Source organism: Eriocheir sinensis, chromosome 21 (genome assembly GCF_024679095.1).
Source record: "Eriocheir sinensis breed Jianghai 21 chromosome 21, ASM2467909v1, whole genome shotgun sequence".
In the NCBI taxonomy this organism is placed as follows: Eukaryota; Metazoa; Arthropoda; class Malacostraca; order Decapoda; family Varunidae; genus Eriocheir; species Eriocheir sinensis.
In genome coordinates this window covers 2,310,639-2,323,889 of record NC_066529.1, presented here as the reverse complement: position 1 = coordinate 2,323,889, position 13,251 = coordinate 2,310,639, and the positions used below count along the sequence as shown (strand labels likewise).

At 43.9% G+C, this 13,251-nt stretch overlaps 1 protein-coding gene across 3 annotated transcripts in view; it reads right to left on the bottom strand.

The window, feature by feature from the left end:
- Window positions 1-6,603: 6,603 nt before the first annotated feature.
- Window positions 6,604-13,251, bottom strand: part of LOC127001506 (uncharacterized) — a 68,286-nt gene continuing 61,638 nt past the window's right edge. For 2 of the 3 annotated variants that reach the window (XM_050866100.1, XM_050866099.1), the window contains exon 2: window positions 6,604-8,024. In XM_050866100.1, coding sequence (XP_050722057.1) covers window positions 6,906-7,904 — 999 coding nt within the window. In that variant the 5' untranslated portion in view covers window positions 7,905-8,024 and the 3' untranslated portion in view covers window positions 6,604-6,905. The remainder of the gene's footprint in view (window positions 8,025-13,251) is intronic. The other variant, XM_050866101.1, reaches the window with a different exon arrangement.

Here is a 13,251-nt window from a genome sequence, read left to right as displayed (position 1 = left end):
ACACACACACACACACACACACACATGCCTCCTAACTTCTGGTAACAAGTAACGTAACTCATCCAGGGATTAATGTGTCGGAAGCAGCTTGTTGCACTTGTTTCGTACCTGCCATCCAATGTGTGTGTGTGTATGTGTGCATGTGTGTGTGTGTGTGTGTGTGTGTGTGTGTGTGTGTGTGTGTGTGTGTGTGTGTGTGTGGGTCTATACCATTTTCTTGAAGGGGCGCGCAGGAGTCTTTTCATAGGTCGCCTCCTTCCTTCTGTGTGGCAAAATGAATCTTCAGCTCTTGTGGGACTTTAAAATATTGAAGAATCTCCGGTTTTGTCCTCCCTGCACCTCCCTCTCTTCCCTCTCCTCTTTCCTTACCTTTTCTCTCCTATTTTTTTCCCTTAGACACGCTACTTTTCTGTCCAATTACTTTTCCACTATAGTCTGTTCACTTAAGTCTGACCCAAGCTGACAACATAAACCTAAGCGTGTTCGTAAGCACAGTGCAGATTAGCGGAAAGTGCTGCGTGAGATAAACACAAACAAAGGCTAAAGAAAACTTGGAAGCTATAGCAGTAGCCAATCAGCACTCAGCTTGCAAACACGCTAAGTTTATGTTGTCAGCTTGGGTAAGACTTAAGGGAACAGACTATGGTCATCTATCTATCCTTACGAAGCATCAAGGTAAGGAAAGAGAATGTGAACAGATAAGAGTACAGTAGTATTAAATTTTAAGGATGACGGTGTAATACAAAAGCTTGCCACTCGATTTTCAGTGTTAAATTATTTACCCTTTGTTCTCCCTGCACCGGTCATTCACTCCCCTAATCTGCATGCATACCGGGGCAACACTAATCTGAATGAATCTTCAAACAACTATGATACAAACCTTCTTTTGCACTCCCTGTAGCACCCGGGTGACGAAGTTAGTCTATTACTCATGTGAGGGAGAATTATAAATCACCAACCACCGTCACCCCCACCCCCACCACTTCGCTCCGTTACATTGCTATCCGTCCGCGGCCGAAGTGGATATATTTTATGCCACAAAGTTTAGAGTTAAAGGAAGTTGTGCTTTCGAAGATAAGTCAACATTTTCACACCCCAAGCGAAATAAAAATGAAATACCCAATGAAAGAAGTGTTCATGAGCAAACTTACGGTGGTGACATTTATATTCTTATTATTTTGTTTAGGATAAGATAAAGATAGATAGATAGATGGATAGAGAGAGATTGACAAAAAATCGCTATGGAGGACGATAAAAGAATGACAGCAATGTTTATGAAAAATGGAGAGAAAATGAGAGAAAATAATCAGGCTTGAACAAAATATCAAACGAACGGTATAAAAGATGAAATATATGATTGCAATATTTGTCCACTGAAAAATGTAAAAGGAAACGTCAGTGCTACACAGTATACAAACAGAAGTCAAGGGATTAAAGTGCTGAAAAGGGAAAAATCACTGATATGGGAAAAGATTGAGAACGGATGACAAGATGACGTACAGTAAAAACCCGCAATTTTACCCGACGTGAAATCTAAGTAACAGAGTCGATACATAATTCACAAACGGAGAACGACAAAAGGAAATCCATGAAAGAAAAAAATATAAAGAGTTTCCATAATATAACACCTCTCGAAAAATATCGGTTCTGTACTTACATGGGACCAGGCAGGTATGACCGGTGCTTAACTCTCCGCACGCTTACCTGTAATTAGAGAAAGATAATATTTTAGAGAAAACACCTTACAATGAAAGGCCATTAACCTCTTCCTCACCTGGAATATATGGAAAAGACATTAATTGAAACGTTACTCTATGAACTGTACTGTAGTGTGTGTGTGTGTGTGTGTGTGTGTGTGTGTGTGTGTGTGTGTGTGTGTGTGTGTGTGTGTGTTTTAACCTCTTACAATATGTTGAGTCCTCTTGTTAATTTCACGTGCCTGCTTAGTTACCAATTATAACCGTTGATAGCCTTTGTCTCTCTCTCTCTCTCTCTCTCTCTCTCTCTCTCTCTCTCTCTCTCTCTCTCTCCCATGCATGCATATCATTGGCAATAACTGAAGTACTGGTGCAGACACGGATAATGACGCACACACACACACACACACACACACACACACACACACACACACACACCAATTCGCACGCAGGATCAGGAGCACCAATGAGATTACGCTCCGTCTTGCCAGCGAATGAATTTACAGACGCCATTATTTAAGGAACTCGATGCTTCCAATCTTGAGAGAGAGAGAGAGAGAGAGAGAGAGAGAGAGAGAGAGAGAGAGAGAGAGAGAGAGAGAGAGAGAGAGAGAGAGAGAGAGAGATAATGCGCTAAATAGAAAGAAAGTCTATTTATCTATCTATCTATCTATATGTGTGTGTGTCGGCAGAAAATTTTCAATCAATTTTTTTATGGGTTTCGTGTGAAGAAAAATAACAAACCATAGGAGGAGGAGGAGGAGGAAGAGGAGGAGGAGGAGGAGGATGAGGAGGAGGAGGAGGAAGAGGAGGAGGAAGAGGAGGAGGAGGAGGAGGAGGTAAAAGATGGGGAGGAAAAATGAAGGCAAAAGATAGGGAACCTATTAGGGTGCGTGAAGGGGAGGAAGATCAAAGTATTTTATATAGGAATCTTCACACACACACACACACACACACACACACACACACACACTAATGCACACACACAACGTAAAAAACTACCGTCACTCCCAAAACTTTAAAAAAACAACATGTAAATGAGTCACACCAGAATCTTTCCTGCATTATAAACAAACATAAAAAAAGAAAATACAAACTTCTCCCCGAATTAAAAAAAAAATCCAACACTGTATTTATTTCACGACAATTTTGTAATTATGGTAAATTAAAGGGAGTGTGAATGGAACATATTTATTTAATGAACAAATATTTATGTCTATATGTCAATTATAGGTGTCAAAAAGAAGTGAAAATGACGGGGAAGGTTGAAACTGTATAAAGGGGAGGAAAAATAATAAGAACCGTAAGATGAAGGGAGCTAATGATAAATAGAGATAGATACATATAGATAGATAAATAGATAGATATATTGAAAGAGTATGAGCCGGATAGTTAAATTGTCAGATACCTCGATGTAGATAGACAAACATAACATAAATAAAACACAGAGGAAAACACTTAAAGCAAGGAAACAGACGTAAGAAGGATTGATAATGAACGATAAACACTGAGAAAACAAAAAGAAAATATAATAACAGAACACTCCAAAAAATACAAAGTACCCCCAAAATAATAGAAAACAGATGAACTTTCCGGCAATCAAAACTTGGACCGCTCGACTGATAAGGCATGCAAATAAAAGTAATAGAGAGCGGAAAAATAAAAATAAAAGAGAGAGAGGAAACAGGAATCTCAAGGAGGGAATGCGAAACTGTGACGCCTTGCCGAAACTAATTAGACTCAATGAGAATAGTTTCGGGTTAAGAGTTTCGCTAGTTTCAAATAGCAAGACGAGAGAGAGAGAGAGAGAGAGAGAGAGAGAGAGAGAGAGAGAGAGAGAGAGAGAGAGAGAGAGAGAGAGAGAGAGAGAGAGAGAGAGAGAGAGAGAGAGAGAGAGAGAGAGAGAGAGAGAGAAATATATAAAAGAAGATAAAGGAGAAAAAGAAGAAAAAGGAAATGAAAAGAGAAGAAAGAAGAAAAGAAGAAAAAAGAAAGAAGGGAAGAGAGAAGGTAGAAAAGAAGAAGTAAAAAGAAAAGAAGGCAAAAAGAAGAAAAAGAAAAAAGAAAAGATGAAAATGAAAGAAAAAAATGAAATAGAAAAAAAATAAAAGAAAGCACGGGGTGGGAGGGGAAGGGGAGGGGAGTTAGGAGTTGAAAGGAAAGCCTGAATCGGCGGCAGCATTCCAAGATTACAACAATGGAAAGAAATGGAATGAAAAGTCTTACATCGGGAGTATTGGAAAATAATTTATACCGTGAACTTAAGATGCAGAGGAAAAAATCAAATCAAATCTTTTCTTGAAATCGCTAACGTGTCTCTCCAACTTGTAGCTCCAAATGTCCACGGCATCTTTTCTTCCTCCTCCTCCTCCTCCTCCATTTGCTCCACTTACTTCTCCTACTCTTCCTCCTTTCTTTCTGCTCCTCCTTTTCCTCCATTTGCCCCTCTTCCGAACCTCCTACTCTTCTTCCTTCTTTCTGTTCCTTATCGTCCTCCTCCTCCTCCTCCTCCTCCTTTTTGAGACCCCACCTGGTCCATCCGAGGTCCCTAATTCCATCTACAATATATTTTCTGTTCTCTCGACCTCCTACTCCTCCTCCTCCGGCTTCCTCCCTCTTCCCTGCCTCCTTCTCTTTCCCATTATTACAACTATGACCCTCCTTCACTTTCACCAGCTCCCACTCCTCCACGTCCACTCGTTGCCTCCACTTCATCCCTCTTACCACTCCTGACCTATCTACCCACTTCCATCCTCCCCTATCTTTCCTTGCTCCTTCTTATTATTTTTTCCTTTCCCATGTTTTTCTCTATTTCACCTCCTCATTTCTTTAGCAATTGATATATACAACTCTTTATTTTATTTTGTTAACTTTTGGGTCTACTTCACCTTCCTTTTTATTCTTCTTTCCATTTCTGTATTCTTATTTGCTCTATTCTTTGCTCTCAGTTCTTCTGTATTCCTTTTTCTCTTGTTGGTTCTCCTATCTTTCCCTTTCTCTCCACGTCCACTTCTGCTTTCTTCATTTCACTTCAATTCTACGTCTCTTCCTTCCTTTAGTCCTTCTTCCATCTCCTTCCTGAGTCGCTGTTGTTTTTTGCCTTTCATTCCTGACCTATCCACCCTTCCTTACCCTTCCCTTCACTGATCCGCTGATGGTGATGTATTGCTCCTTCCTCTTCTATTTCCATCTTGTTTTCCTTTGATCTTTCCTCCTAGTTTTGCTTCCTGCGTCGTTGTTTTCGTCCGTCTTCCATTCCCGACCTATCCACCTTTTCTTACGCTTCCCTTCCCTTCTATCACTGACCCACTAATGTTTTGTTCTTTCCTCTTCTATTTCGATTTTGCTTTCTCTCAGCCTTTCCTTTTCTTTCTACTTCCTGTCCTATTCACCTTCTTTTTACCCATCCCTTCCTTTCCAGCCATGACTCACTGAAGTATTGCTCCTTCCTCCTCCATTTTCCCCACCCTTTCTCCCTCCCTTTTCCTCTTCCTCCAGAAACACTCCAGCGGCGAGTCATTAATCTGTCTGTCAGGATGCGGGCATATCAGGTTTATGAGTGATGATGGTGGAGGATAATTGCAGGAAATGACTGTCTTTTTCTCCCTTAATTACTCCTAATCGAGTTGTTGTTTCCCTTACCACCGGAACAAAGGAACACAGACAGCCACGGAGAGAGAGAACGGATAGGTATAAGATACGACAGGCAGACAGAGAGGTTGGGACGGTCTGGGAAAGAGAGGAGAAAATCACACCGAGTAAAACAGACAGTCTGAAAAATCAACAAAAAACAGACAGACACGAAACGTAAGATAGAATGACAGACAGACAGAGACAATCATGAATTTCGACAGAGTGACAGGCAAAATGACGGTCAGAAAGCAAAGACTCGCATACAGAAGAAACTATAAACACACCCACACACCCACGCCCACACCCACACCCACACACACACACACACACACCCACAACCACCCAAACACCCACACACACACACACTCACAAACCAGCCAACAAACAAAGCTAAACAAACACAGACGTAAAAGAAAACCTGGAAACGAAATAATAAATGGTGCCTCCGCTGAAAAATTGAGAGCGATTACAAAATTAAAATCCGGTTAAGATTAAAAAAGCTGGAAAATAAATGACGTTAAGGACTGCGTTGGGCTGAAGAAAGAGGGAGATAAGACCTTATATAAAAGCCGTAAAATAGGGGAACGTGAAGGGGGAAGAGGGGGAGAAAAGAAAAATACTTGAGAGAGAGAGAGAGAGAGAGAGAGAGAGAGAGAGAGAGAGAGAGAGAGAGAGAGAGAGAGAGAGAGAGAGAGAGAGAGAGAGAGAGAGAGAGAGAGAGAGAGAGAGAGAGAGAGAGAGAGAGAGAGAGAGAGAGATGAAAAACAAAACAAAAAGAAGACGGAGAAGAAAAAGAGGAAGAGAAGAAGAAAAAGAAGACGAAGACGAAGGAAAAGAAGTAGAATGAGAGACTGACAACGAGAGCGAGAGCGAGAGAGAGAGAGAGAGAGAGAGAGAGAGAGAGAGAGAGAGAGATATGGGAGGGCATAGGTGAATGAAGAGAGAGGCGGGATGGGACGACACATTTCTCTTGGGAGGACGTTTCTTCCCTCCATCAAATTAGTTGCGAGAGGAGGAAAGAGGAGTCACCCACCCTACCTATGGGGAGGGAGGGAGGGAAGAAGGGAGGAGGAAGAGTGGAGAAGGAGGAGGCAGGGAGGGATGGAAGAAGATTAAATGTGTGTGAGTAGAAGGATGATTAATAGTACAATATCTGAATTAGAGAAAAAAAGAAAAAGAGATATAGAGAAATACAGATAAAAATAACCTTTCCAAAATTCCACTATCTTTTTAACATATATGAAAAAAAACAAGAATAAAAAGAATATATAGCTCGAAATCTTCCCATTTAATTCTCGTTTCTCTCTTTAGAGCGGCCGTATTACATCTCTCTCCCTCTCCCCTTTTTCTGTACATCACTCGCTTCTCTGTCTCAACTATTAATTTTCTCCTCCCTCCTCTTATTACCTTCCTTGAGCCTTAAATTAACCTGTCCATTCATCCTCTCATTACTTCTCCCTCCCATTCACATTTATCTTTATACATTCTTACCTTATTCGGGAGAGACGTGCGTGGGAACAGGAATAAACGTGGAATCCAAGACAAATCAGAATGAGGGAATTATACACTTGACTCTCAGGAGGAGTTGGGAAGCTTACCTGTCGGGGATATGGAGGCGATGGGGAAGAAGCTTGGGGGCGGCGGGGTGCTGGATGTGGAGAGCGTGCGGACAAGCGGCCCCGGCGTGGTGGAGGTGGTGGTGTGGTAATGTGGCGGCGGGGGCGGGGCAGAGTCACAGCACTCACGATCGGGGAATTCAGAAGCCACGACGCCCACCCGCCCGCCCCCACAGGCCAGGGCGAGGAGCAACACCCACACGAGCACAGGGGAGGCGCCCATCTTGAGCATGGCGGGGGAGTGAGCACAGCGGGCGGCGGGCGGGTGCGTGGGGGAAGTCCTTTTCTGGTTCGTGCACATGGGTGGCGGCGGAGACCAGCTCCCTCGCCCACTGGTGTCACGGGAGCCACACGCCGCGCCGGGGGTGAGCCACCGCGGGGCAGCCACCTCCTCGCGGCTCACTGAGGCACCGCTCGCCCTCACACGCCCCGCCGCCGCCGCCTGGCTGTCGGACACTCCCACACAGTCAACTCTCTCACTCCCATTACTCACACTTTCTTCAGTTTTACAAGGGCGCCCCGCTCCTGAGTGGTGAGCCATGGCGCGGTAGAGACGTCTGGCGCCCCTCCTGTCAGCGGGCGTCAGTAGGCGTCTGTCTTTACGTCGAGGGTCTGTCTCCCGCCACACGCTCCAGCAGGAGAGGACAGCCCAGCGAGTTAAGGCGAAATATATGTGATTCTGCGGTGGGTGGTGTGTAGGGCGCGGGCTGGCCGGGAGAGGGTGCAGCCAGCCTGCCGCGCCTCCACCTGCTTCGTCCTCCTCCTCCCTTTTTTCACGGCTCCAGGGGATGAGGTTATGAGGTGTCATCGGTGCGTCGTGCGTTGCGGCCGACGCTGGGGTGCTTTGGATGAGGTACGACCACAGGTTACTCTGCGGCCGCCATGCGCTGAGGTGTTGGCGAGGGCCTGAGCACAGAGGTCGTGTCACATGGTCGTGGGATTCGTCCAAGTCGTCCATTCAATCACTGAGAATGTGTGTTGACCTTGCCTTGTTGTCTCGACCAGGTAAAGCGGTCATGGTGCTTTGGATAGCTGTCTCTTTAATGTATTTTTATTGCTCTGTTCAGTCCAGGTGGATCTAAAAGATTATTATTATTATTATTATTATTATTATTATTATTATTATTATCATCATTATTTTTATTATTATTATTTTCATGGTTTTTCTCATCTTCATTATTGTTATTATTACACGAGGGAGCGCGAGTCTTATTTCTCCGTCAAGTTCATGGATGAAAATATACGAGTAACTAAACGAGTTATTTGCCACGAGTTTATGAGCACATTTCAACGATAATGATGCCTGTCAAGTTCATGTGTGTGTGTGTGTGTGTGTGTGTGTGTGTGTGTGTGTGTGTGTGTGTGTGTGTGTGTGTGTTTACGTTGTCAAAATGGACGCAAAGTAACGATAAAGTGCGGATAAAATCAGAAAATAAGATAGAAAGATAAAAGATACACACACATCACCTTCATCACACAGCCACACACACAGACACACACACACACACACACAACGAGTACACTTAACGGAGTCGGACGGTACGAGATAAATTGACATGCAGTGAGATGCGGGGAAGTGAGGTGAGGTCAGGTGAGGTGAGGTGCGCTGAGGTAAGGGGAGGTCAGGCGGGCAAAAATAAAGGTGGTGAAGGCAGGAAGCACCCTAATGGACTGATGTGTTAAGCCCCCCCGAACCCCTACTCCTCCTCCGTCTCCTCGCCCTCCCCTCGTCTTTGCCCCTTGCCTCTGCCTCCGCCCCTCGCCGCCTTACTCCCCTCCGCCTCTTATCACTCCTCGCCCCATAACCTCGTAAAGACGCGACCTTCGGCCACACTAACGCGGTAATTCCCTCACTTAAGGGCGGTGATCAGCTGACGCACGCACGCCATCACACCTCACACAATTTGCCAAAACTTGACTTACGAAGAAAAAAATGTTAGAAAAGAAAGACCGAAACACGTGATTGGAAACACGATAGTATATTATTTTGATGCTCCTGAAAGTCTAGCGCTGTATATAATAATTAAGAGGACGAATACGATCATATGATTATTATAATACGCAGCCGGGAAAATTTAGCGTAACGATGTCCAAGAAAAAATAAGTTTGAAGAAATAAGTATATGGATAATGAGACAACCCTTGAAAATATGTCTTTGATGTTGAAAAAATTGAACTGCTTTGAAAAGTAAGCATGGGCGAACGTAAAGAAATGAAGAAAACTAAACTAAAGGAAACTGAAAACATAAAATACTACAAAATACGACGAAAAAAAGTTACTACTCAGACGCCAACATATTTTCGAAGAGCCACTAAAATACCCGACACAATACACCACAGCAGCACCTTGGAAATACAACATCAACAAACTACACAGGTACGCCAGGTTGGAGGAGAAGGCAGAAGCAGGTGAACATGAAACAGCGCGTACCTCTGCACCTCCTGAAGCACCAGCAAACACAACACAACACGTGCCGGAGGTAAACGCATGAATGTATGTAAAAAGTGGGAGGATAGAGGGAGGGAAAGGTCTCTCTGAATACCTAAGGAGGATGGATGGAGGGAAGGAGGGAGGGAGAGAGAAATATAGGCGATGGAGGCAAAAACTGGAGAAAGTAAGGAGGGATGAAAAGAATGGAGGGTGAGAAAAGGATGATAGGCAATGGAGATAAAGGAAGGAAGGAGTGAGTAAGACAGGATGATAAACAGCAGAGAGTAAGAAAAGAATGATAGGCAATGGATATGAGGGAAGAAAGGAGATAGTAGGAAAGAATGAGAAATAATGAAGGGTAGGGAAAATAATGAGAGGCAATGGAGATAAGGGAAGGAAAAATAAAATAAAAATAGAGTGGAAGGCGGAAGAAAGGGAGGAATAGAGCATGGGGATGAAAGGAATGGGGAAGAAAGGGGAGAGTAAGAAAAGGATAGAAGACTAAAGAAAGGAAGGAACAGAGAATAGGGAAGGAAGGAAAAGTTGGAAAAAGATATTAAGGCAAAAATAAACGAAGGTGAAAAATCTTTGCTCCCTCTATTACCTCCTTCACCCTTCATTTTTTTCCTCCCTCCTTCCTTCCTTTTTTGCCTTCTCTTTCGCCCTCGTCACGTACCTCTCTTTCCTCCTCCTCCTCCTCCAAGTCTAAGGTCACCCAATTTCCATATTCAAATCGTATGCCATATTGAAAGCCTTTTACCTATTCAAACTTCTTATTTTTTGTCTCCTTTTTTGAGGCTGGGATGAATCTCGAGCAGGAAAAGAAATGGCTAAATTGACCAGGAAATCCCGCGGTATAGCATAGTTTTCCCTCTTACCTCACAAAAAACACACGCAATGCCCATTTTCTTTGAAGGCGCGACACACGGAGAGAATGGGAAGTACGTGAGGAGAAAACGGGATGAAAAAAGAGTGCACTACGGCTTTTACACTGTTCCCGTTGTCCGATTGAAATTCCAAGTAATGTTTGTTTAATCCACAGTGGCTTAGGGAAGGAAAGGCAAGGGAGGAGGAGGGAGATGCGGGAGGATAAAGGGATAAAGGGATGCGTGGCTAGGTATGTCATGTGGGAGAGCCTGGCTATTGTGCGTGTGTGTGTGTGTGTGTGTGTGTGTGTGTTGAGAGAGAGAGAGAGAGAGAGAGAGAGAGAGAGAGAGAGAGAGAGAGAGAGAGAGAGAGAGAATGGAACAAAAACCGGGAAAGAATGAAAGTTAGTTTGTAAAAAGAGCAGAAAATACGAACCCGAAGAAAATAAGTGAAATAAAGGAAACGAAACGAAATGGACAATCACGAAAAACGCAAAAAAATAAAGATCACAGTAACTAAAAATAAGGAAGATATTTAAAGATAATGTAAGATGTTCAGAAAAAAAAAATAAACGTATAAACTGAGGTACAGAAGAGACCAAGGAGGAGAGGAGAGGAACCAGAGTGATCACCAAGGGAGTTAAAGAATGGTGGGAATGACAAGCCGAGGTGAGGGGCAGACTGGCATGGCGTACTAAGCAGAAGATGGGACTGAGGAATGTGAGGCATGAGGGGGAAAGGTCTCGGCGGCACTGAGGGTAAGGAGGGAAAGGAGAGCAGCAAGGGAGCGAAGATATGTGGTAGGGGAGGTGAGAGAGGTTGAGGAGTTGCGAGAAGAAAATAGAGACTGAAGGACTGGGGAAGCTCTGTGGGGGTGAGAGAGGCACGGAGACAGAGATGGAGGAGGAAAAAATGCGAGAAGGACGAGATAGTTGTGGAAGAATTGTGGGAAGGGGGAGGGCTGGAAAAGAAAGACGAAGATTGGGGAAGGAGAAGTGTCACGGCAGAGCTCTGGGAAAGTTAAAGTAATGGAAGAGACGGGATAGACCTGCAAGGGTAAAATGGGAATAGTTGAGGGAACCGTCTGGGAGAGTAGGGAAAATGAAACGTGATGTGTGTTGCTTATGTGTTACTTATTAGAAGGGTGTGTTGCGGTAGATGTGAATAGTGTAGGGAGTGTTAAAAACTTAAACCCTAAACTCTTCACGTGAGGAGTTTCGAGCAAGAGTCTGCCCCGCCAGAACCGCCGAGAAGCCGAGCTGAATGAGATTCAAGAAACGGCTCACCAAATGTTTGCTAATAACAGAGTTTAAAAATCAACTAATTGACTTAAGTTGGCCCGCGTAAAGGAAAACACCAGTTGATTGGAAACTTGGGGGAAGTTTTTTTATCTCAAGAACAATTAGTATAAAACTGCAATGAATTGCTAACTTTTTGTGGTGTATTTTTAATCTTAAGAAGCAGATTATATGAAACCAATTTTCAGTTATTTATTGAAAGAAATGTAAATAAAACCTCTAAATATTTGTCATTTTCACGGATAATAAGTAGCTACTAATACCGTGCCATTAAAAATTAATTGTTTTTCAGATGAGAGTCCGAACAGGACACAAAACTCAAAACAACTTCCCAACAAACAGAATGATTACGTTATAAAGGAAACTCAGGTGATATGGACGGCTGGGGGCGTGAGCTAAAACAGGATTCTCCTAATATATGTCTTCCACTTCTTCACGAGTAAATAATTCAGTACCACCCAGCGGGGACACAGCTTTTAGTAATGTCAAGAGACCTGGTCGGTGAACGAATATCTATGTTTTAAAGAACGCTGCCCGGCCAAGGGTGCTGCGTCTGGACTCACATTTGCCTCACCAGTTAGATGCACAACAAACTATGACTGCCGGGTCAACATCAATAACTTATTACTGACGTCATAAATGTGTTGGTTTTCATTCAGGGAGGGTTTCTGTTACTGCCCGGGTGAAGCAAAGACGAATGAGCGGTCTGTTGCCACTTTTCCAGCAGTTACCTGGCAATACCTATGCCCAGGAAATAAATTGCGGCCTTCGTGCTGGGGAGCTAACCCTCTACAGTACTTATTCCGTCTGTACACTCATCTGATGTGCCACACTGTTGGTCATTTGATGTGCCACAGTGTTGGTCATCTTAGGTGCCACAGTGTCGGTCATCTTAGGTGCCACAGTGTCGGTCATCTGAGGTGCCACAGTGTTGGTCATCTTAGGTGCCATAGCGTTGGTCATCTGAGGTGCCTAGCGTTAGGGAAAGAGGTTATAAGAGGAAAAAAACACTTGCACGTAACACCCCTGACTATTTTCGTGCTCAACATCTCTCGACTTATTCTGCTGGACCTTTAAACACTCACACGGAGGAGTAGAGTTACGGGTCCGCCACTCCCGCCGCTCAGCCCGGCACGCCCTCGACAGTAGACGGAGATTAATGAGATAAAAGCTGGCCAGACACACATTTATTTCCACAAAGTTCGCTAACGAGGTGAAGCTCTCCCAGAAAAAAAAAAAAAAATCACGGAAAAAAACAGATCACGAAAAGTAAAAATGAGAGAAATTGAGAAACACAATAAGCAGACCGAATCTTTTTTTTCAGCAGTCCTATTCAAACAATTATTTCAGGGTGAGGGAAGGGGAAGGGTGCGCAGGGGGGGGAGCTGTACCACGATCGAGTCCAGGAAATGTGCCGAGAGGGAGAGGGAGAACGAGCAATAAAAGAACGATATGTTGATGATAATAGTGATGATAATAGAGGTGGTGGTGGTGGTGGTGGTGGAGTTATCATCATCATCAGCAGCACCACTACCACATCTCGTACTACCACGGCGAGGAACTCTGAACATCCCAAACTAATCAAACAAATGGATGCTCTCTCTCTCTCTCTCTCTCTCTCTCACTATTTCCCTCTCTACATCGCCGAGGTTCACACAAATCTGGGACGCTGGAGGGAATATGACGAAGGAAAAAAGAGGAACAAGCGAAA